This window comes from Myotis daubentonii, chromosome 10, assembly GCF_963259705.1.
Source record: "Myotis daubentonii chromosome 10, mMyoDau2.1, whole genome shotgun sequence".
Taxonomy (NCBI): domain Eukaryota; kingdom Metazoa; phylum Chordata; class Mammalia; order Chiroptera; family Vespertilionidae; genus Myotis; species Myotis daubentonii.
In genome coordinates, this window is record NC_081849.1 from 76863258 (window position 1) to 76888281 (window position 25024).

General features: G+C 39.2%; 1 protein-coding gene across 4 annotated transcripts in view; it reads left to right on the plus strand.

Annotated features, from left to right (window-relative positions):
- The window catches only part of SUGCT (succinyl-CoA:glutarate-CoA transferase), a 576570-nt gene that overhangs the window by 486054 nt on the left and 65492 nt on the right, over positions 1-25024 (plus strand). For all 4 annotated transcript variants that reach the window (XM_059655740.1, XM_059655742.1, XM_059655741.1 and 1 more), the window contains one exon: positions 2625-2688. In XM_059655740.1, coding sequence (XP_059511723.1) covers positions 2625-2688 — 64 coding nt within the window. The remainder of the gene's footprint in view (positions 1-2624; positions 2689-25024) is intronic.

Genomic DNA, 25024 nt, shown 5'->3' on the forward strand with positions numbered 1-25024 from the left:
AAACTTTGACATCTGTCCCTTGACCTTTACCAACTACCCTTTCACGTTTGACACTTAGCGTTTGCTACATAATTACAATTCAGCGTTAATTAATTTCAACACTATCGGTTAAGTTATATTTAGCTGGGAACACTCACTTTTGTCTTTTGTGAGTAGCAGTGCAGTGTTATTACTGAGAGGTAGTCAGGAGGGCAACAGAGATACGAGAAGAATGATTCAGTGTGCGGATAATTGTTTCGAGTGAAATTTAGCTCGGTATTTTTGTTCCTGTCCTCAGTAGAACTGAGATTTAGCACCTCGAGTTGGCATTTAGCCCCCACCCCCACACAGGGGGAGGTTGTGCTGGGCGGGTGCTGAGAACGAGCCACACCAGAATGAAATTATAGCACAGTTCTAACACTGGCAAGCTTTCTCTCTGGCCAGCTCCTGGGTGCAAAGCTGGTGACTCCAAAAGAGAGGCAAGGCATCCCTTAGAAAGGATCTCCATCTGGTGTGGCGTCACCTCAATGAGGGGGGCTGCCTTGGTTGTTGTTTAAAGAGCATGTTGCCATGTTGCTCAAAAAGTGGTGACCACACCCCCCTCCCCCCAAAAAAACGAAAAAAAAAGTGGTGGGAGCCTGCATAGTCATAGCAGAGTTATAGTTCTAACCTTAAAAAGTCACCCATGAGGTTATCTTTTTTGGGGGGGATGGAGAGGGGATTATTCCATAATGGGACCAAAAAACCTTAATAGAAATGGATTAAAAAAAAAGATATTTGACCCCTTTTTCTGAGTTTTCCAAGCAGGAAAACATTTTTACTAGTTTGTGCATGGCATGCTCTTTTGCTTTGTAAGAGGGTTACATAGGAATAGGAATATGCTTCAAAACACTACGAAACCATTACAACTTGCCATTCTCTATATGCCAAGGATTTGAGTAGCTCTAGTTCGGTTAGCATGAAGTTGTGGTCCACTAGTTTCCTGTGCCACGGAAATGAGTCTGTTCTTACATCCATGTACAGAGCAGGAAGAGAGCTCTCCACTTGGTAGATAGTGCAGGTGAAACACAGTGTGAGCCACTCACACATGGTTCCCTGAAGATGCAGTAATAACAGTAAACTGAAGTTTTGGGTGTTCTTTGAGACAGTCTACCCAGATAGCCTCTAGTTGTTAAAAAATATACAAAAAAGGAAACAATTTTATAGCATTTTTATTTGTGGGATTATAGAACATTTTTGCCTCTAGTAATTCAACTTTTACCTTTAGAATCACATTCTATGCCCCCATCTCATCCTCTTCCTACCGTGGGAGGGCACTTGTGCCCTGGCAGATTTTGTTTTCCTGCCCACCCCATTGGAAAGAACAGCAGCCTCTATACGCCAAGGATCTTACTATCTCCGGCTCAGTAGTCAAGCAATTCAGCATCAAGTCAGATTTCTGCTGGTTGGGCACTGCTAGATGGTCCCTGTTAGACAGTAACTGACCTTGAATCTTAACCCTGAGACCAAGTCACCTTGTGTTCCTGATGGGATACTAGTAAATATCCCTCTTGGTCCCAGTGCATGAGAATCTAACTGGCCCTCTAAGCTGAGGTCTTTGGCTTTTTTTTTTTTTTTTCAGTTGTCTCCTCCCTCCCCAACCTGCCCCAAACTGACTGCAGGATAGTGGAATCCTAGTTATGAAGCCGAATCTTATGATGAAGGTCTCACTATCACTGAAAACATCTCTGCTTTCAATCTCTTGCTCAGGCCTCTGACGTGGGCCCGCTCTGGGCCCCCCCGACAGCTGGCTGTGTTCATTGCTTGTCACAGCAGCCCTGGATCTGTCCACTTCCGGAAGTCACTGGGTCTCTGGATGCTCTGATTCACCTTTCAAACTGCACTGACTCCCTGTACCTTCCACCAAATAGATTGCCAGGAGCATACGTGCCACCCCAGGGGGCTCCTCTGCTCTAGGTCTGCTTCTTCCTGTCCTGTCCCGAAGTTGACCTTGGCCAAACCCTGCTATGAAGCAGTGCAGAAAGAGGCGAAGCTTTATTATTTAGAGCAGTGGATCTCAACCTTCCTAATGCTGCGACCCTTTAATACAGTTCCTCATGTTGTGGTGACCCCCAACCATAAAATTATTTTCATTGCTACTTCATAACTGTAATTTTGCTACTGTTGTGAATCGTATTGTAAATATCTGATATGCAGAATGTATTTTCATTGTTACAAATTGAGCATAATTAAAGCATAGTGATTAATTACAAAAACAATATGTAATTATATATGTATTTTCTGATGGTCTTAGGCAACCCCTGTGAAAGGGTCGTTCGACCCCCAAAGGGGTCGCGACCCACAGGTTGAGAAACTCTGATTTAGAAGATCATACCTAGATGAAGGGGGAAGATCATACCCTAATTTAGGAGCAAATAATATTTTTAAGAGTGGGAAGAATCTTATTTTTTTTTTAGCTTCATTTGGTAAAATACAAAATAGAAACGTTATTTTTGTATCAAATATTTACTTTGAAACAAAAATTTCAAGCATCTCTCTTTTCTAATATCTTTCATCAATGGACTGAATTTGTGGTTTTCTATATACCTTGAGGTTGAAGATAATTTTATTTGTAATGTATTTTCTCTCTCTTTTTACATTTTAAGGTATTACACAATGGCCTCATTATGGAAATGAAACATCCAACTGTGGGGAAGATATCAGTCCCAGGTTTGAAAAATTTTATTTTTCTTAATACCTTCCTTAATAAACAGTCCCCTATGTTTATACCCCAAACAGCTTGTCAAGACATTGTCCAAAATTTTTGTTTTTGATGAAAGTTAGAGTCACACCAACAAGACTGCATGCTGAGGCTACAGAATTGTGTCTCTGCTCTTACAAATGTCTGATTGTCTCACCGTCAGCAAAATGCTTGTATCACCTAACTCCATTTTCTGTAATCATGTACTCACAAAGGTACATTGTGAAATTGCCAGCAGATAAGTAATGATAGACATGGCAAATATTATGAAATTACATGCAGTTCATATGCGAATGAGAAAGGAAGCCAGGCTCCAGAGAGGTGGTGTCCAGTGAAGGATACTGACTGCGCAGGCCAGGGCATTTTTCTCTCTGAACTATGATTTCGGGTCTCGATCTTAGCTTTGTAGATCAAGAAACTAAATGTTTTCGGTAAACTCAGAATATATTGAAGTTTTGTAATTTGACTCAGACCAAACTAACTCAACCAGAGAATTTTGGCCAAAATGCCAACTTTATACTTCCGGGGGGAATTCTTTTCCTTGTAGCCAGGAACCTCCTTCCTCCTCTCAAAGCATCCAGACCGTAGCAAGAGCTTATGATTAACCCGTTACCATACACAGGCTTCACTCCTCTAGTGATCGTCATGTGACCGTGCCTCAGGTCTGCTGTCTCTCCTCTGGGGATTGCTGGTAAAACACTCCACATTCTTCACCGTGTCCCTATTTTCCAGACTGTGCGCAAACCATGCACTTTTATTTTCCTTTTCTTCTAAGATTTGGGATCAACTTACAGTATTGTCCCAGAACAGATCAGATAATGGCCGCTGGCATGTAAAAAATAATAATAAGCCCTGACCGGTTTGGCTCAATGGATAGAGTATCATCCTGCAAACTCAAGGGTCCCGGGTTCGATTCCTGTCAAGTGCATGTACCTTGGTTGCGGGCACATCCCAAGTCAGGGGGGCGGGGGGGTGCAGGAGGCAGCTGATCGATGTTTCTCTCTCATCGATGTTTCTAACTCTCTATCCCTCTCCCTTCCTCTCTGTAAAAAATCAATAAAATATATTTAAAAAATAATAATAAGAGGGAATTATGATAAACAAATAAAGTTGAAATAGAAAATTCTAATGCACTGGAATATAAGGAACATTATACACAAATTATGGAAGGTAACCAAGAGAGAGACAGCAGGTATAAGCATATCAGAGACTGAGATCATATGTTAATATGGAAATGATATGTCATGTAGAAAGATCATAGGGGAAAAGCATGTTAATAAAAGCTAAAAAAGTCTTTTGTTCGTTCATATTATTGAGCATATACTATGTGGCAGGCAATGCTTTGGGTCCTCAGAATTAAAAAATAAACCAGATTCCTTGGCTCCTGGCCACATGGAGCTCATTCTCAATGGAAATGCTGGCAATAAAAGCAATCAACAAATGTTCCTATAACTATAATTCATGGTATGTGCAAGGAAGGGGAATGAGCAGTGTGCTGTCACAGAGAATAATGGGGGAAGAGGGACCTGTGTTAATTTAGTTGATCCGAGGATGACTTATAAACTGAGAACTGAAGGATGAAAAGAAGTCAACATTTGGAGAGTAGGGGGAAGAGCATTCCAAGCAAAGGGACCAGCATGCGAGACGACCCTGAGGTGGGAAGGCGCTGGGTGCGTTTTAAGCCAGGATGGTAGACGGGGAAAAGGAGGCAGGACATGAGACTAGAGAGCTGGGCAGAGCCTTGAAGGCCCCACTAAGTCTGATTTTACTCTGGTTTTAAGCAGGGGAGAAAAATGACACAGTGAATAACTTAAAGAGGGTTAAGAAGTTATTACAGGAGTTCAGCTAATGATGTCTTAAGTTAGGGTCATCGTAATAGCAATAAAGGGAAGGGGGTGGCCAAAATGTAATCACAGAGTTTTCAGTACGAAAAGACTTTAAAAGGCATTTTGTCCAGTAGTTTTAACTTTATTTTTTAAACAGTAAACTGATACTCTAAAACAGATCAAAACAGAGTTTTGCTGATCGATAGATGAGCACTCCAGCTGTTTGACTTTCTTCTACTTTCATCATGCCTTCCAAATCCGTCCTTAAACCCATCGGCCCTAACGAACAACCCAGGAACCACTGGCCCAATTTAATTCCCCAAGTTTAAAGATGAGGTCCAGCAGTCATTTATATCCCCAACACATGAGAGGAAAGGTTAAACACTAGAAAGTTAATACAAATATTAGTATGATAGTAAGGAAACAAGTAAGTCAGTGGCCAACCTAGAATGAACTCACTGGATGTAATCCTCTCTCAATCAATCAGACATGAATTTGCTGACTTCCAGGTAACTCAGGAAGATGGAAATATTTTTTCAGATTCCTTAAAGGGAGACGTATACCCATTTCACTCACTTTAATTTATAAGTGTATTTGTTAGCGATAGTCACAAGAAAGCTGTATAACAAATAACCACAAAAATCTCAGTGGCATTCCAGCATAAGCATTTATTTATTCCATGGATGTGGATCCAAGTGGGGGGTGGCTGAGCTGGGTTGGACTTGCCCAGGAGCTTTTATTATAGCTGCAAGCCTGGCATCTAGCGAGGTTTGCCTCCTCACTGTGTTAGCCTCAGTTCTGCTCCGTGTGTCTCTCCTGTTCTTCTCATGACAATGGCAGGAGAGCAAGAAACTAAGCAGAAACCACAAGGCCACTTAAGACCTTCTGCAGAGCTATCAGATCCTTCTGCCCACACTCTGTTGGCCAAAGCAACTTTTAGGCTGTATCCCAAGAGGCGGGGAAATAGATATCTTTTTAAGTGAAACTGCAACGTTACATGGTAAAGGCTTAGGAGGGGTAAATAAGGCTTGGGTCAAAAATTCAAGTTACCATGACAGAATTCTCAGATCTGTCGTAATCTTTTTTATCCTTCATTTTTATCTTTAGTCTCTTTGGGAAATTCTTTCTTTTCTTTTTCCTTCCTTCTTTCTTTCTTCCTTCCTTCCTTCCTTCCTTCCTTCCTTCCTTCCTTCCTTCCTTCCTTCCTTCCTTCCTCCCTCCCTCCCTCCCTCACCTGAGGACATATTTCCACTGACCCCAGAGAGAGAGAGGGGGAGAGAGAGACATCCATTGGTTGCTTCCTTTATGCCCCCCCTGACTGAGGATTGAACCAGCCACCTTTTGGTGTACAGGACAATGCTTCAATCAACTGAGCCACCCAACCAGGGCTATTTTTGTTTCTTTAATTTCTATAGAGCTTAAGCATATTTTTATATATCTATCTTATTGACTTACCTTATATCCTTTCTATAGAATTATCAATATTATAAGTCTCAGATTTGGGATGAAATGGATGCATTTAAGGTCATTTTCAAAATTAGTATCTGAGTGTTTCTCCAGGGCAATACACCTGGACTCCCCATGAAAAGGGAGAGAAAATCAGATAAAAAGTTGCTATTGTTTCTTCTAATTCAGTGTATCCTAGTAAGGGGCCTCTCAAACAGGATAAGATATATTAATATAAATAATTTCACAGTAAATAATTAAATTTTTCCTGTGGATTGCCCCTTTCATTGATTTTATTTACCTATGATAGTTCTGTCTTTCTTTGTAAATGTTCCCTTTGGAGACCTCATGAATGTTGTAAAAATAACTCAGACTCTCCCACAATGCCTCATTAAAGTGAATCTGCCAAGACAGAAAAAGTGGGTAGAGTGAAAGGTGATTTTATGCTACACTGTTTGCTAGTTAGCCAGTGGAGACACATTTTAAATTCATTAAATGTATTTCTCTAGATTTGCATATACATGGGTGTGCAAAAATAGGTTTACAGTTGTTTCTATGGAAAAATATATAACACAAGAATAGTATATAATAAAAGCCTAATATGCTAAGTGTCTGGTTGTCCAGTTGGCCGTTCAACCAATCAAAGCTTAATATGCTAATGATATGCAAAGTCGCTGAACTGCTCACTATGACATGCACTGACCACCAGGGGGAAGAGGCTCTGACCAGTAGGTTAGCTTGCTACTGCGGTCCGGCCGATCCAGACTGAGCAAGGCAGGCCGGACACACCCTGGAGCCCTCCTGCAGCCCCTCCCTGGCTGGTCAACCTCCCACATCCCTCCCCGGCCCTGATAGTGCACCAGTGGGGTCCCTTGGCCTGGCCTGTGCCCTCTTGCAATCTGGGACCCCTCGGGGGATGTCGGATAGCCAGTTTTGGCCCCATTGGCAGAATAACCAGTCACTATGACACACACTGACCACCAGGGGGAAGATGCTCAATGCAGGAGCTGCCCCCTGGTGGTCAGTGCTCTCCCCCTGTGGGAAGCCGGGTGGGTGAGTGCAGCGGCAGTGGCGGGAGCCTCTCCAACCTTCGCAGCAGCGCTAAAGATATCTGACTGATGGCTTAAGCGCGCTCCCCACAGGGCTCCTGGACTGCACAGACTGGGCTGAGGGGATCCCCTCCGCCCCCCCACCCCGAGTGCATGAATTTCATGCACCGGGCCTCTAGTAAATAATAGTACAAGAATAAACTGTTTCACGTACTTACAACTGTAAATCTACTTTTGCCACCCCCTGTATATCTGCATCTTCACATCTACGGGGACAGGTGGGACTTGCAAGAGGAGCTTGGGTAGGAACCTCAAACCTAGTTGGGCAGATGTTCTGATTGATTGAGTTTAGGGGTAATTTCTAAGTTGGTTAAAGAATTTTATAAAGCTCATAATATCATGCATTTTAAACTGAAATAGATAAAAATTTATTAATTACTGAAAGGCAAAGGTACATTAGAGTTCCCACCATGATATTTCTTCAGCAAGACATTGGCCATTATATAAACGTCACCTTATTTGTGAGTTTACTGAAAAGATCTTACATCAGTTATTATATCAAAGGGACTGCCAGTTTCCACTGAGCCATTCACCCACCATTTGCACCTTCTTCTTGAAATACTGCTACCTATTGGACTTTTAGCCAGAGTGGAATGCGCTGTCTTTCCACGTAGTGTGTAGGGGCCAAAACAGTCTTGGTGCTGAGTTCCAAACTTCAAAGAATATCACTGAAATAGAGTTTGCTGTGAGCTCAGTTCCTCCCCACAGTCTTTGTCAGATGTTTCCCTGTGCGTGTGGGTTGTGGTGACTTGACTCCAGCGACGCTGCTGGGAAGTATTGTACTGATGAGCGTGTCCATGCGGTGGCAAGGATGCCGTCTTCTGTGCATAGAAAATGAGTTTCAATGGAATTAGCCTTGCCTGCTATCCACCCCCCGCCCACTCTCCCACCCTGTGTTTTTCAGAAAGTAGCTCCAAGTGATTTTAAATGAAACTTTTCATAAGTCTCTTCCCATAGGATTTTAATATTCATATTTGGAACGTGCAACCATTGTTAGCTAGTGGATGTCGGATGTGGGAAGAACAATCACCACTATGAATTAATGTAGCTCAAACCAGATTATTAGAATTCTGATGTTTGGATTTTATAGTGAATTTTGAAAAAGTTGAATGTTATTTGATTATGTGACATATTTTATTTCTGAGTGTTTGGCAGCTTATATAAAAGATGGTCCATAACACCTTTCTTTTGTAAGCTTCTGGGAGAAAAGATGCTGTCATTTAGCATCTAATGAACATCCTCTATAACAACTAAGTTCTTAATAGATATTTTCTGGATGATGATTAGAGTAAAAACCTTTAGATGAAAAATAATTTAAAAAGATAATTCGTGACTATTTTTAGCAACATGCCTTTTTTTATTAACAGACTGGCTACCTGTAGAAGCTATCCGAAAGAGATTCACTTCTTTAGTTTATTTCCAGTTTGAAGTACGTAAATGAAGTTACCACCTAGTCTCTGCTTCCTCTTCTAGCTACATGAGACTTTACCTTGCCTTTACTTTTAGCTTTTTTCCTTCCCTTCAGATACAAAATTAGTTAGTGTTTTTGAAATCACATACCCTCAAAGTGCAGTTAAATTTCTATAATGGATAACAGCTATGGGGAAAACTGTCACAAGTCTCACTGGGAGAAAAGAAAAATTATGAGGAACCAAAGTTTCAGCTTACACCCCTCCTTAAAGTTTAAGTATGTGAGTTCTAAGAAGGAATTCTAAGTAAAACCAACCTGAGAGTAAAAGGTGGGATAACTTATTTCTTCCAGGTAGAGAAATCTCTCAGGTGACAACAGGAAGCGTGTAAAGTTTTCATGTTGTGCGTAGTGCGTAATCTGTCTCCTAGAAAGAGCATACCCCTTCAGGGAGCAGGTTAAGCTGTAAAAAAGAGGAAAGAGATGAAAGGAAGGGTCTACAGTCTGTCAACAGAATGAGAGAAAGCTGGCAGGGAAGTGAATTTTCAAATAGACTAGCCATGGTACTTCCCAAAGTCCTCAATTATTTTTAACTTTATTAAACCCTTAACCCAAGGCAATGTACTGATGGTTAAATAAATCAGTATTATTCTCAGACGATTTGACATTGAGTGCCGGCAGCCTTCTCTGGAAGTCCCATGTAGTGAGGCAGGATCGTAGACATTGTTGCCTTTCAGTGAGAAATGAATAGCACAGTGACTTCCCTGCCTAGGAGAGCCTGGAGGAAGCAGGAGGAGTGAATCACAGCCCCAGGAATGTCTTTCCATCAGGAACCTGAGAAGCCCTAAGAGCCAAGTTACTGTCACTGATAGGACTTAGGAACCTTCATCAACTATGCTTCTCTGTGCCATGAGGAAGACATATTTTGTTAGACCAGGGCTTTCCTTCTCAGGGAATTCACATCCCTATTAGTTGGGACCGGGAATGTGGCCAAGAACTCAGTTGTTCCTCTTCAGCATATGCTCATCAATCTAGACACTCAGATAAGTAAGTCTAATCGACAAGAAACTCCTCTTGCAAACTCGTCATAAGTTATCAATGAAATGAGAGTAAGTTTTCAATATTAGGAAGTGACATTTAAGCTAAAGGATTTTTCTTGGTGTATATTTAATTAGACTTATACATTATTTGGAATATTTTCTCAAATATCAAGATGCGGAATGATCCTGGAGGTGAGAGTTGTGTTTGAAATCATCTGGATGAACCACTGAATGCTGAGCCAAATCTAGAAATCAAAGTAAGATAAAAACAAAAATCAGAAACCACAGGAAGAGTGGAAGCCTCAATGATAGTAAAGCATTTTTTGTTTTGTTTTGTTATTTTGTCTTAGAAAGTGTATCAGATATTTTCTGGGATCAATTCTTTAGCTCTTCAATTTGCTGCAGTCAACTTTCATTGGGTACTCAGGGCAGTCTTTGACTGGATCAAACTCTAGTGCTGACCTTATGATAGATCTTAGAGAATAAAGTGATTAAATGTAACTTGGCAAGTGGACTGGTTGGATAAATAAATTCAAATGCCATGTAATAGCTAAATATAAAAAAAAATTAAATTATTTTCCAGTTTGGACTTCCATGTTATGGAGTTAACTTGGATAAGCAAGAGGTGACATCATCTTTGCCACCAAGTGGGTTTCAGCCTAGAGTGGGTTGCTTGGCTTCCTTGCTGGATTTATCTATGCCTGAATTCTTCTTATGCTCTGAGATAAGAATGGCTTTGCTTTCCTCCAGCATCACCAGGTAGGGACTTTTTAGTCCATGAAGATATGACAATTGGGCTGAATCCCATAGGAAATTTAAAAAATATATATGCATTCTTAAGATATCAAGATATGTTCCTGTTCAAAAGGCTTAGCTAAAAAAAAAAAATCAATGGAGTGAGCAATATTTTTATTTAAAGATACTATGGCTTAATTTTTACTAAGCACAGTGTTATGTTAATATAATAAGTATTGGAGGAGGTGAAGAAATGGTAGTTAAAGGATTTATTTGACACTGAGCTGGTCTATGGGGCTCACTGCTTGTCTTCTCAGTAGGAGCAAATGGTATTTTGTGTATGTCAATTCTGTATCAGTCTTCATGGAACCATGTCCCCATGTTGTTATTATCTATCTGGTATGGCATTAGTAGTCAATGTGTCTCTGAGCTCATCTTTTGAATAAGATTGAGATACCGCCTGAGGGGAAGGGATGAGGGACCTTGAAATATTCACCCAACGTGTCCTTCACCTGAACACATCTAAGTCACAGCATCCATGTGGCTCTCAGAGGGGTGGTCCATTAGTCTAACCTACTCAAAACCCTGTGTCTCTTGAAAGTGTTCCTATGAACCCTCTACTTCAGGTTATTACAAGAAGCCACATGCTTTTCAAACAAGTAAGCAAAACCTAATTTTCATTAAATGAAAAAAGTTATTAGAAGATATTTTGGGAATTTCAGGACAGGGTGTGGTGAAATAAGATTCTGCAGCCACAAAAAGATAGGGAAGTACTACCCATATAGATTTAAATATAGTTTACCCCTGTAAACTCCTCAAAGACAAGTTGCTTTCTCTTTGCTGGACCTTCAAATTGGTATGTGACTTTAAGTAACTCACTTCACCTTTTAGAGCAGTGGTTCTCAACCTTCCTAATGCTGCGACCCTTTAATACAGTTCCTCATGTTGTGGTGACCCCCAACCATAAAATTATTTTCATTGCTACCTCATAACTGTAATTTTGCTACTGTTACGAATCATAATGTAAATATCTGATATGCAGGATGTATTTTCACTGTTACAAATTGGACATAATTAAAGCATAGTGGTTAATGACAAAAACGATATGTAATTATATATGTGTTTTCCGATGGTCTTAGGCGACCCCTGTGAAAGGATCGTTTGACCCCCAAAGGGTCACAACCCACAGGTTGAGAACTGCTATTTTAGTGCCTTATAATCTTGTGCTAATGGGATCAATCTTTTTGTTCTTTTAATTTAAAGGAAAATGCAATTCACTGTACTACATATAAATATATTATGCGAATGGATTTTAATGATATCATTACCATGGAACATTTAAATTTGAATAAAAGAATATGAGCAAACATCTGTTGAGTACTTCTCTGTATAGGGTTTGTATGTAAGCCCTTTATATATATAATTTATTTAATCTCCAGGAAAATTCAGTAAACCATATCTTATTATGTCCAATTAACAGATAAGAAAATTGAGACTTGGTGAATGTTGCAGCACCAAACCCAAGTTTGAGTATCCCTGAAATCTGTCTTCTTTTCCCTATTTACTACTATCTCCTGAAGTTGAGCCAAAAAGAAAAATTAAGCCCACTCTTATGTTTTTGAGCTTACAACTTTGACCTCTAACTTAAAGGCTGCTTAATATATTTTTTTAAATCTTTCATTTAAAGATCAGCCTGGAAATTTATTTAAAGAATGTTTACATTCAAGAATTTGAACTTAGATTGAGTCTACCTCCTCTGGGGATTCAGTTTTATTATTTATTATTTATTATCTATTATTATTTTTACAAAATCTATAATTGTGCTTCTATGAAAAAAAAAGGCATTGAAAAATGCATTGGTAGGCCATTTTCATATTCTCAAGAGCATATAAGTGTAAATGCACCATAACATGTGGATTATATTTCCTTCAAGTTGTACTGTTTTCACACATTAACAGAAAAGCAGTTTGGAAAGAGGAAAAAAAGAGAAATGTTTGGGATATACATGCAAAGACCCAGGATATAAGCTGCCACCCTGACGTTCCTGGATTTCACATCCTGTCAGTGATCACCCGTGGTCTGGGTGCTGTGTGGGCAAATTTCCTCTTGCTCACTGGGGGTTGGCTTTGTTATAAAGTTAGAGCCAGATTTTCTTTTAGCAACATTAATCGGTGTGTTGTTATGAGAAAGTTAAGATGAGTGGTTGATACTATGGCCAAAACAAGAATTTAAAAATTCGTGAAATTCTGTATGACTCTACGGACAGGAGGTGCCTAAGTAATCAAATTTATAAAGACAGAACATAGAAAGGTGGTTGCCAGGGTGTGCAGGGAGGGAAGAAAGGGGAGTTAGTGTTTCATGGGTATACCATTTCAGTTGGGGAAGATGAAAAAGTTCTGGAGAGATTGGTGGTGATGGGCATGCAACAATATGAATGAATGCACATAATGTTGAGAACTGTCCACTTAAAAAAGGTAACAGTGATAAATTTTATATTGTATATATTTTACCACAATAAAAATATGATTACCACACATAGATTAGCTAAGTCCTGTGTTGTTTCCCCAGTGTACACATGGTAGGTATGTGTGGTGTGCACACAAGGCATGGCAGAGTGGAGAGCGGATAGGCTCCATCACTGAGGCCTGAGTGCAAAACCGGGCTCTGCAGTTTATAGTTGGAGATTATAGGTGGCCTTTCTAAGCCACCTCACTGGCATCTATCTTATCTGTAATGGAAAGGTAAACACTTACCTCACTGTGACTTACAATAATTCAATAATAATATATTCCAAGTGCTCAGCACATAGAAGGAATAAGTGAAAGCACATTGTAGATAATATACTCTCAAAATATCTACAGTAGCAATAGTAGCAACAACTCCTGCAGAAAATAAAACTAGCCACTTTGTCTGGTATTTTTCAAACATTAAATAATTTTGCACAATTCTCTAAGACATACAGCTACATAAATCATTCTTTTGTTTAATAAGTGTTTATCTGGTATCTGCTCTGTGCCAAGTGTTGGCTGACAAGGAGCTTAGATTAATGGGCATTTGATAGTGACCAATAAAATGAAATGCAGTGGGGACAGGGAAACCCTGGGACTGGTGCTGCCAGGTGTGTGTTAGGCAAAACCAGTCCCTATAACCGCCTTCCCGCTAGGAGCTCTTGGACAAATATATTGTGCATAAAGTCACTGGAGACCATGCAGTATGAAAGCATCCTTCAAAAGCAGCATTGTTCTCTGACAGGTCATGCAGGTGAAAATAATAATTCAGACATCACACATGAGAATATAATAACTTGTTTCATAGAAATTAGAGAAGAGCCTTGATACAGCGCAATGTTTCCAAAATATACTCTGCAGAACCTCCAGTTTCTTGTAGCCCTGATATTTGTCTCACCAAGAAATGGACACGTTGTCAAACAACTTTGGGAAACCAACATTAAACAAAAGTCAATGAATTTTCTTTACCATGACATTTCTCAATATTGTTAACATTCTGAAATATCATTGTTTCTAAGAAGGAAGATACCGAATACCTTGTTTTCTTGTTACTTGACAGTGGGGCCCTTTTCCCTCAGAGCTCTTATTAAGATCTCATGGAAAAGCATTTTGTGGGTCACTCCACTGGGAACACGTGTCCCTTGGAGCCACATGAGACAAGTTGTAATGTCACTTCCTGGATAAATGGGCTAGTTTTCACTAACAAAGGGAGGGGAAGTCAAATGAGACAAGTATCCTCTGAGGGTTGAATTTTCTTTTCTTTTTTTCTTAGTCCAAGGGACCAAGGATCCCAAGGAGTATTAGAAGGTTTTTTCTCTTCTTCTCTGGATGTTAAACACACATGAACACTGGGCAGGAAAGGGTCAGCTGGGAGCAGAGCCAAGGGGGTGTCTGTGTGGCTGAAAGGTCATAGTGGTGCTGGGGGCACTTTCAGTCCAAGCTGGCTTAGCCCGTACCAGTGAGAGCCTCATTAGACCAGGAAAGGCATCTAGAACGGAAATGGATTGAAGGCAACACCAAAGTGCAGATCAGGAATAGCTCACACGGTGATGCTCTTGCACTAGGAGCAAAATCTATCCTTGGATCTAAAGAAATCACTTGAGGAGAAAACACTTTCTCTTCATTGAGCCTCCATAAAGCTGCATTAGAAGAATTCTGCACAGTTGTTCATACTCTAGCTTAGAAAATGGAGTTCATTAAGTGGAAGGAAATTTTAAAAATGTGACAAAGATGATGAGGTGATTAAGAGGTAGGATTTAAGTAGTGAGGTATGGAGAATTTAAGATGTATGACTGAGTAGCAATGACAGTGAGGTGTGTGACAGCTGCCTATAAATCCCCAATTAATTGCCTAATGTGGCAAATGAGAATAAACAGGCTTTAAGCACCGAAAGGGAAACTTGAATTTAAATCCATTAGGGAAACATTATTTACAGAGCAAGGGAAATCAGCTGAGTTATTTGAAGAAAGATTCAGGATGATACTTTTCTTTCTTAAATGATCTTAAACTAAGTTTTTATTTTATTTTAAAAGGATACATAATTTTGTATGTTTCTTAGGAGTAGAAATTAAAGAATAAAGAATGCATTTTTAATTTGCTGCAGGGTATTGTGAACTGGTGACAACACTTAAGGCTGTTTCAAGCCTCTAGACATGTTTTCCTTCTAAGGTGAATTATAGTTATATGCTTGGTGGTAAGAATCATAGAAAACCTACACCTTGGGTTACGCTGTGGAGATACACCTTGTAGTGTACAGCATAATAAGGATAGTTACTATAGAGAGCACTTGATAAAACTACCCAACCTTTGGCGAGTCTGCTTATACATTGGGCGCATCACATATATAGTATCTAATCATCATTTAACACTCTGAGGGAGACACTAGTGTGCCCATTTTACAGATGAGCAAACTGAGCCTCAGTGACATAAATGAGCCGACCGAAGGCACACAACCAGTAAGTTGCAGAGCCAGAATTTGCATTCAATTCTGAGTCACTTAAAAGTCCATGCCTTTTAGTGCAATGCTATGCCACCCCCTGATCACCATTTGTATAAACCCTGCGCCAATGGCTTAGTATATAGGAAGCACTCCTGAGAGTGAAATGGTTTGCTTGTGTTCGAGAGTGGGTGGTCACTAAGCTTGCTCCCCACACTTACTCTGCTTAGGCAAACAGCTGGCCCAGGGTTGTCCATGGCATGAATTAGGCAAGGCTGGAAGGAAGGGCAGTGGGCTCTAGCCGCTGTATGGAGGAGCTCTGTCAGATCTCAAAAGCAGCATCTATATTTGATTATAACTTCTCTTTGTGGTCTTTGAAGCTTTTTGGTATTTCTTTCCTTGCCTCATGGAGTTCAGATCTGTTTTCACATAAACAGAAATGATTCCTCCTTTCTGAGCACTTCATTGTTGGTGGCATTGTGGAATGTTCCAGGAAGGGGGAAATGAGGCCAATTATGAAGGAGAAATTCCTCTTCGGCTTGCATGTTTATATGAAAATGCCAAAGCTACCAGCTGTTACTATAGCAAGCCTGGCTAAAGCCCCTTTTCCCAACTGTCCTACAGCCTACATACAGCAGGGGGAGATACTTCCAGTAGACTTGGTTAGAAGATGAAAAGAGTTCCCACAAGTGTCATCCTGCATTGGTGAGTTTTACAGGAAATTTAGGAAACATGCACGTTAGTACACTTTTTATTTTAGTAAGAGTTTCCCAAACTGTAAGCATGACAGTGACAACTCAAATAAATGCTAACCATTCTCTATTAAATACCTTCCCTCAACTTACCACTGCGGAGTGTTTTCCTTGAATAGAGAGAACGTAGATTGAAAGAAACTAATTTCACATTCCAATTTATAGGACATTTGAGACGAACAGCCCATCAGTGTTACCGTTACCTCATTCGCCTTTTTTAGCCATCAGGACTGACTGCTTATGTCTTTTACACTCATGGAATGCATTTCAAATGTAAGGAATTCAGTTCCATCGCAGGGACTGAGCAGAGACGGTATATATCATCTTGTTGGCTATCTTGATCATGCTTTCTTCTTTTCTTAAAAAAGGAATATAAATGGCATATTAGGGCTGATGGAAAAAACAGATCTGAAAGGAAGGTTGAAAAAAATTAAGTTTATTTAAACAATTCTCCTGGAATCATTCAAGAGTGTAGAGTGGAGTAGATTCAAAAATCAGAGCAATATAATCCTGAGATTCTATTTTCCAAATGGAGCTTAATTGGAGCAGTTTTACTGTATTGAACTGGTTAAGGCATCTTTCCTGTCAAGACTCCCAACAGAGGTAACCCTAGTCCTATTTCCTCCCTCTGCCACCGGGTGTCCAAGGTGAGTCTTCAGTTTCCTGGACATAGCAGTCACAGCTGGGACTCATACCAGCTCTCTCAGGCAGCCACAGTCTGGAGCAGTATGCTCTTTCTGGGGGGGAGGACTTCACCCTGGCGGTACTGGAGGCCCACCTTCCTCTCCCATTCCAGTGTTAAAGATTTTCTGGTGGGTTTACTGCAGCTCAAGTTATGGTCAGAATGACACCATGGTGTTCCTGGTTCTCTTTGGCCTGGGTATAATAATGGGGAACCTTAAGTCCTCAAAAAGTATAAGTGACAGCTTATTCCATATTTGGCATTTTAATTCCAACAATAGTTTCATTAGTTGCCTTCCCTTCATTTGTGGTGAATCACAGACAATTTTCTTTCTGGTCTATTTTTCTACCAATTGTGAAATTTTTTTCCCAGTAAGACCAAAATGAAAAGAAAAAAGAAGAGCTGTCATTTAAACACGTTTGACTTAAATCAAATTGAAACTATACGAACTCCAAACCAAAGGCTGCCATTCTGGTTGAAATACCAAGATGTTGTCTGTGGAATGAATTCTTTTCATTAAAAAAACAAAAACAAAACAAAACAAAAATAAACTTTACTTGAAGATGCTTCTTGGATTCTCTGCATTCAGTCATCTCCTCCAACTCCCTGCCTGTGATCCAGAGTCTGATACAAATGATTTTGGAGGCCTGCCTTTTTAAAAGAAAATAAAAACCGTGTGCTTTCCCTGAAATAAAAAATAACCAACATTTAGGCCTTCATGTCATCTATTGAGTATTTGAGCCAAAAGAAAAATTAACTGTTTAAAATCAGAGGTTTCCTAACTAATATAGTCCTTTTCATCATTTATTTCCTTTGTATTTATTCCAAAGGGTATAGGAGGTAATATCGAAGAAGACTTAAGGAAGGCAAATAAATGGGGAAAAATAGAATTTATGAGTGAAGAAAATAGAGGGATTACTCACATTTGAACAGTCTCTGAAATGGTTAAACTTTCACTGCACTCAACCAGTGCACCTTCTCTCATACACAGGGAAATCCTTTGACAACACGCCTCTTCCTGTGCTTTTCTTGAATATCAAACATCACCCTCTAAGTTTTCAGCCGTGTATTTTCTTTGGACTGCTCCACTTTACCCTTATTAAATATTTCACATATCCGAAAGGAAATGTCAACACTTAACCTTTTGTGTGAGGTGGGAAAAGGAAAAAGTTTATTTCACTATTTTTCCATTTAAACACAATGGAACTCTGCTATAATATAATTTTTATTCTTGCATTCCAATATAATATGGGTGAAACCGTGACTCCCCCAAAAGTGCAGAAAAAGCAATACATAACATTCATCCACAAAGCCCGGTGTCAGTCCTGGTGTTAAAACAAAATTTAACCTCATATTTTTATATGTGGCTACTATGGCTGTTGTTGTTTTTTTTTTTTCTCCCCTCAATTTAAATTTCTCCAAACCCCAATCTATTCTTTCTTAATAAAACTGTAAGTCTTAATGTTAGCGAGAATTAAGCTTTTCATATGATACCACTTATATGTGAAATCTAAAGAACAAAATAAATTGACAAACAAAATAGAACCAGATTTATAGGTCGAGAACTGACTGATGGATGCCAGAGGGGAGGGGTGTTGGGGATCTGGGTGAAAAAGGTGGAGGGATTCAGACCCACAAATTGGTATACAGGAAATGTGGCGGGGAGCACTTTGTAAAGTCTGTGATTGTTTAACCCCTACGCTGTACACCTGAAACTAATACGAGAAAACCACAGTTCCATATCTAGACAAAACAGAAGAAATCCAGCTACCACTCAGTGAGGAGTTAGTGATTTTTCATTCCAAATTTATTAGTATTTATAGGCAAACATTTAAGTGCTTCACATAAAGGAAGTTGAGATGACTAATTACTACTGGATTAGCCACAGCACAGTAATTTTCATTGGTATTATTTTAAAAAATTCAACAAGTGTATAAATAGAAAAAAAAGTACTAACTGATAGTTATAGAATAATCATGGGGGTGTACAATAAAGAATAGAGAATATATTCAACGATATTGTAATAGCTGTGTATGGTGCCAGGCGAGTACTAGATTTATTGGGGTGATCACTTCATACATTACTGGGCTGTACACCTGAAACTAATACAAGATAGTGTTGAATGCAAATTGCAATAAAAAATAAATAAAAACATTTTAAAAAGCCTTTGAAATAAATTAATTTTTCTCTGCAGTGTACTATCAGGGTAAATATAGAGAATTTGAAAAAGGTAGTCAGTTTTAGACTTTATGAGGTACACATATTTTCAATGTAAGCAGCCAACTTTTATTCTTCTGGTTTATATATGCAGTCTGAGGTGTATGTGTGTTTGTGTGATATATTTGAAAATGTCATGTCAAATATTTTAAGTGTTAAATAAATGTCAGCTTTTGCTAATATTATAGAGGTGACATCTACTTTGTGCCATGAGAAATTCAGTGATGTTGGATGGAGGTGATGGATTGTGGGTAGTAGTGTAGGCTGAAAACTGGAGTTCCTTAAGGAGAACTTATTTTAATAATGATTATATAACAGCAATACGTACACATCTCACATAAACCATGTTTGAAAATGTTGTCTGGCTTATTTACTTACTGGGTGCTTTTGAAAGTGTTCCAGTGACAGGAGACCTTTAAGTCTGCATTTTGCAAAGAAAGAGAAAAGTTTACCTAAACCACAAGACTAAAAACAAATAGAGTAGTAAGAATTAACCTCCTAATTTTTGCCTTTCTAATATCATAGGTCTCTTCATAGAATTTTTCTAATATTAATTTCTATACTTAAAATATGCTATCTGTATATACTTCCATACACCAAAGGTATGCTATAGAATGTAAACTATGCAATATAAAAGTAAATTTCATGGTATTTCTAAGCTTTGGCACTCCAAAAACTATCTTAAAGGGTAATTTAAAAAAAAATGCCATTAGTCCAAAGGTCCCTGGGTCTTATATCAAACCAGAGGAGAGAGGCAGTGTTTGTCACACTAGTAAGATGGAGCCTGGGAGGAACTGGACAGACACACTGATGTGGGTAGAAGGATAGCAGAAGACAACGTACCTGTGGACAATGAAGAGACTGCCAACTCATCGGCGGGCACAATAACTGGTATACATAGGGTCATATTTACCAAGAGATGGCAAAGTGCATTGGCAGGCAATGGATAAAGATCATAGGTTCAAGGGGCACCGGAGTCCTAGCAAGTAGTATGCAGTGGACCCCAGGTAAATTCTTCAGCTTAGCAAGGCCTCAACCTCGACTGGTATCTAGGAGCTCTTATGTCCTGGCATAAGAAAGAGAGAGGTAAGAGCAAGTTGGAATCACTTTTCCTATATCCTGGAAGGACAATGTTCCCAGAATGGTTTGAAAGACAGAAATTAACCCTAGGGAAGAAGGCAGAACCTACTTTTCAAAACTTGAGCAAAAGGCAAGACTTGGTTTCAGGGCAAATTCAAGCACATGACTGGGTCTGAGGCACACAGTGAGGACCAGCAGGCCCTGTGTCTTCTGAGCACAATCACCCAGGCTCCCAGGCTCCCAGGCTCCACAAAAGTAGAGGAAATGTATCAAGGGGAGAAAGCCAAGCAGATATCAACCAGAGAATGTTTCCAGCTCAGGTCTTGGGGTTATCCTTCTCTGTTCAGCAGGTGAGTCCAGAGGCAGTGGACTCAAGGTACTTAACTTGTTTCTCAGAAATGTCCACCAAGTCAGTGGAAGAGGCGGTAACTTCCCCTGGAATGACTTCAGCTGTGTGACAACAGGAATCTTCGCCAGTTCTGTGTTTCCTGGGGTCCTTGATGGCCCAAGGACTCTAGATCTTTAAGGAAAACACCAAGATGATGCTTAAACTTCTGTAGGCCGCTTTGTGGAAGGCTATTTGCGACCAGGGGGCAAAGCCACGCAGGAATCTGTTCAGTTTATTGGGACAGCTGGATGCCAACAACCAATATGTTTCAAAAGTCCACAGACCATCATTCTCTCACCATTTCTAGGAAGCAGGTATGTCCAACATGACCAAGACCAAATAGTACTTTTTAAAAGAATGTTTGAGAATATCTTACCTGTGTCAAATGCCTTTATTTCCTTGGCTGTCTCTTACACTGGACCATGAGCAATTTGAGGCAGGAGCTCTGTTTTTATCAATGTACTAGAGGCCTGGTGCACAAATTCATGCACAGATGGGGTCCGGCCAGCCTGCCCCAATTGGGGTCTATTGGGCTGGCAGGCCAGGGGAAGGGGTCGCAGGCAGTTGGCCAGTGGGCCCTACCCCCTGGTCGAAGGGGACAATTTGCATATTAGCCTTTTATTATGTAGGATTGCCTAGCACAGTGGCTTTAAAAATTTACTTATACTGAATAAGTTAATGAGTTAATCTTGAAAAGTTTCCTGATGTCAGTGTCCAAAGAATTTTGCATTTTTAGCAGATATTTTAGTTTAAGGTGTACTGTTTTTTGTGCTCTTAATTTATTTTAGTGAAAGTTTATAGAAATAATAAGCCATATACCTAAATACTAGTATGTAGCAAATATAGCTGTGTATGAGTATCTTATAGTTTGAAAAGTGAGAATTTGCCCAAAGTAAGACATACTTGGATTTTTTTCTGCACTCCCACCTCACCTTTCCCTGAAAAGATTAACAAAATATAATCAAGAGGATTTTATTTTCATTCAGGCCATTAAAATGAATCAGATTTCGCCGGAACCGGTTTGGCTCAGTGGATAGAGCATCGGCCTGTGGACTGAAAGGTCCCAGGTTCGATTCCGGTCGAGGGCATGTACCTGGGTTGCGGGCACATCCCCATTAGGAGATGTGCAGGAGGCAGCTGATCGATGTTTCTCTCTCATCGATGTTTCTGATTCTCTATCTCTCTCCCTTTCTCTCTGTAAAAAATCAATAAAATATATTTAAAAAAAAAAAAACTCCCCTAAAAAAAAAAAATGAATCAGATTTCATGTAGACCACAATCTGTATCAATGCAACAAAATGATTATAGATAACTGTAACTCTGTAAAGTTAAGTGGTAAATGCTCTGGCCCATGTTCCTCAGTAGTTAGAGTGTTGGCCTGCTGACTGAAGGGTCAAGGATTTGATTCCCAGTCAAAGGCACGTACCTGGGTTGCAGGTTCAATCCAGGCCTGGTTGGGGCAAGTGTGGGAGACAACCAATTGATGTGTGTCTCTCACATTGTTCTCTCTCTCTCTCTCTCTCTCTCTCTCTCTCTCTCTCCCTCCCTCCCTCTCTCATGCTCTATCTCTCCCTTACCTTCCTCCCTTCTAACTCTCCCTCTTAAAAAAATCAATGGAAAAAAATCCTTTTGCTCTTAATTTATTTTTGAGCACATTAATGATAACAAAACATTAAGAGGTAAACTAATAAATTTATTGAAACACATAATTTTATTTTTAGCAATTTTTTTTTCTGATATGCTTTTTTTTTAACAGTGCCATGAGATTATTAATACTAGAAAGGTATGTACTAAGGTCTGGAGAAATCTAGACTCCTATAGTACTTTCTAAGTTCAAGCAACTAATTTTAGCCCAGTAAGAATAATTTAAGAATAGATAGAATAAAATTATAGTTATTATTTTCAATATGTAGGTTTTCATTTTTTTTAACAGATACTTATCATCTAATGAGTAAATCAATTACATGAGCCTTGAAAGAAAACATAATGAAAAAAGACATGGTAACAGCTTTTTAAAAACTATAACCTATAAGGAATAGAGTTTGTAATGTGTTACAGTGGATGAGGTTAACTGAGAGGATGAATTCGACTATGAGAGTGAGGAGACTATTTCTTCAGAGTATTATAAGGAATTCTTTGTGAATTACCTGTTCATGCTTTTCTACCATCTTCTACCTCAAGAATGATTAGAGGATGGTATTAGCATAGTATTTTTTTCCTTGCTCTTTACAACTAGGATGACCATATTTTCAGTTTGCCTGGCACCGTCACCATCTATGCCTGTTGTGCCAGCATAATTATTAATAGTGCCCTCTCACTGCCACTTCTCCACCCTCAGCAGTATGAACCATCCTTTACTCTTCCTCCTTTGCTGCTCTCCATAGCAAAAGCATGGAAGAGTCGGAGAGAAGGTAACTCACTCTCCTCGAAAGCTCAGCTTCTGGCCTACATTCCATATTCCTGCTACACCTGCTGAAGATCAGCTCATACTCACGTCTTGCAGATTGTTTCAAGTTCTATGGTTTACAAATAAAAGCGTATGTTCTTTGGAACAGAACATCCTTCTGATTTAAAGGGGAAAAAAAAAGACAGATTTCCATGTTTGAGCTCATAAGTATTTCTTTTTAAATAACTATAGATCACCCAGCACGGCGTATATATGCTTTCTCAAATTGAGTAATTTGATCTACTGAAAATGTATAACCTATAGGGAATATTCCCTAATTAATTTAGCTTTCGGCATTAAAAATATTTTCTTCTGAGGGAATGAGTTGCTCCATAGAGTGAATGTACTGCTTAGTGCATTGAATCAATCAGCGAATAGATAGATGGTAGTCACCAGAGCTCATCTTTCTAAGTGCTAATCCTTTTGGAATGTTTTCCTTATTTGACAGAATTTTATATAATAACTTAAATACTTAGCTGGCTTTCTTAATGTGGCCTAAAAAATAAATTATCTACTTTTATAATCATTAGGAATGTTTGTTATTTTTTATGTGATAAGCAATGTTCTCATTGACTCCTAAGGTGTATGGGTTGTTTGACCTTTTCCTATACTTTTTGAATGTGTCTTTTTTATGTCATATTGTTCTCAGAGGAACCTATTAGTTCCTCTTCCTCACTTATGATTTGTTTCATCTCATCTGTTGTAGGCTCAAAAACAATATCAGTATAATGGTTGCCATTGTTAATAAAATCAAGGTAAATATGCTCTAAATGATTAGCAGCTATCAGAGAGTGAAAATCTGAGTTTTTATGACATCACTTTTGGCTGCACAGATAGTTTTTTTGCTTGCTTTTGGTCTGCGTTCCAAGTAGTTGACCTCTAGATAAATAAAGTGTTTTTGTAATTCTATTTGAAAATTAGTGTGGAAAATTAAGGTGTGCACCCCTATGGAGAAAGTTGAGGTCAAGTAATTCATTCCTAAAGCTGTGCAGTCATAAAGATTCACACACTGGGCTCAGAAATAGTATTAGCCAATCAAATTGCTCCCAGAGGGGTGCTCACTTCTTAGTTCAACTCTTAAAACACTCCACATAGCCATTTCAGTCTTCCAAATACTTGCTTGGTGAATGGACAGAAAAACAGGAAATCAGAGTGAAAATGGATGCTATAAATCTGTTTCATACAGAAATATAGTGAACAGCTTTTAGCGAGGGCAAATGCACTACATCAGACTTCAGGATTCCACAGTACAGCCTAATTCATCTGGGAAACGAAGCCTTTCTTTTGTTTGATTTCTTTTTTTAAGTCTCATAGTTTAAGACTCACCAAAATTATTTAAAGCTTGGGATTATCCCTGACTTTCAGAAGTCAAAGTTTTCCTCCTCTTTTATCAAGGGGTTGAAAACAATCCCTCTAAAAGTCACAGAGAAGGCAAGCAGTTCTACAAAGTAGATTTAACTTGCCTACTTAAAGGTTATGATTGCCAAAAGAATGCCTCCAAAAGCAGCAGGCAAAACTAAAACTAAAAGCTGTGCTCTAATTTTCATAGAAGGGAGAGATCTCAGTAAGGACAAGGATACATACATACCTGTTACATTCCTTTAAGAAATGGATGTAAAAAATTAACCCTGAAAAGTTCCCAGATACCAGTGTCCTAAAAAGATCAATCTGTAATTTTCACAGTATTCCTCGTGGAAATGGGGAGATGTGCGAAAGGGTGTAGATTTTGCTACATTATTTTTTTCAGGTGCTCATGTGCAACATGTAGGCCAAAAGTACTCTTTCATTTTCAATTTTATTTTGTATTAGTTTTAGGTATACAGCTTAGTGGTCAGACAGTTATATACTTTACATAGTGTTCCCCCCATATTTTCAGTACCCCAACTGGCATCATATATAGTTATTGCAATATTATTGACTATATTTTCTATGCTTTACTTACAACCCTGTGACTATTTTGAAACTGCCAATTTGTACTTCTTAATCCCTTCACCTCTTTCACCCAGTCCCACACACCTCCTCCCTACTGGCAGCCACCAGTTTGCTCTCTGTGTCTATGAGTCCGTGTCAGTTTCGTTTGTTCATTTATTTTGTTCTTGAGATTCTATATGTAAGTGAAATCATATGGTTATTTGACTTTCTCTGGCTAATTTCACTAAGTGTAATACCCTCGCCATCCATGCTGTCACAAATGGTAAGATTTCATTCTTTTCTATTTCATTGTATATATGT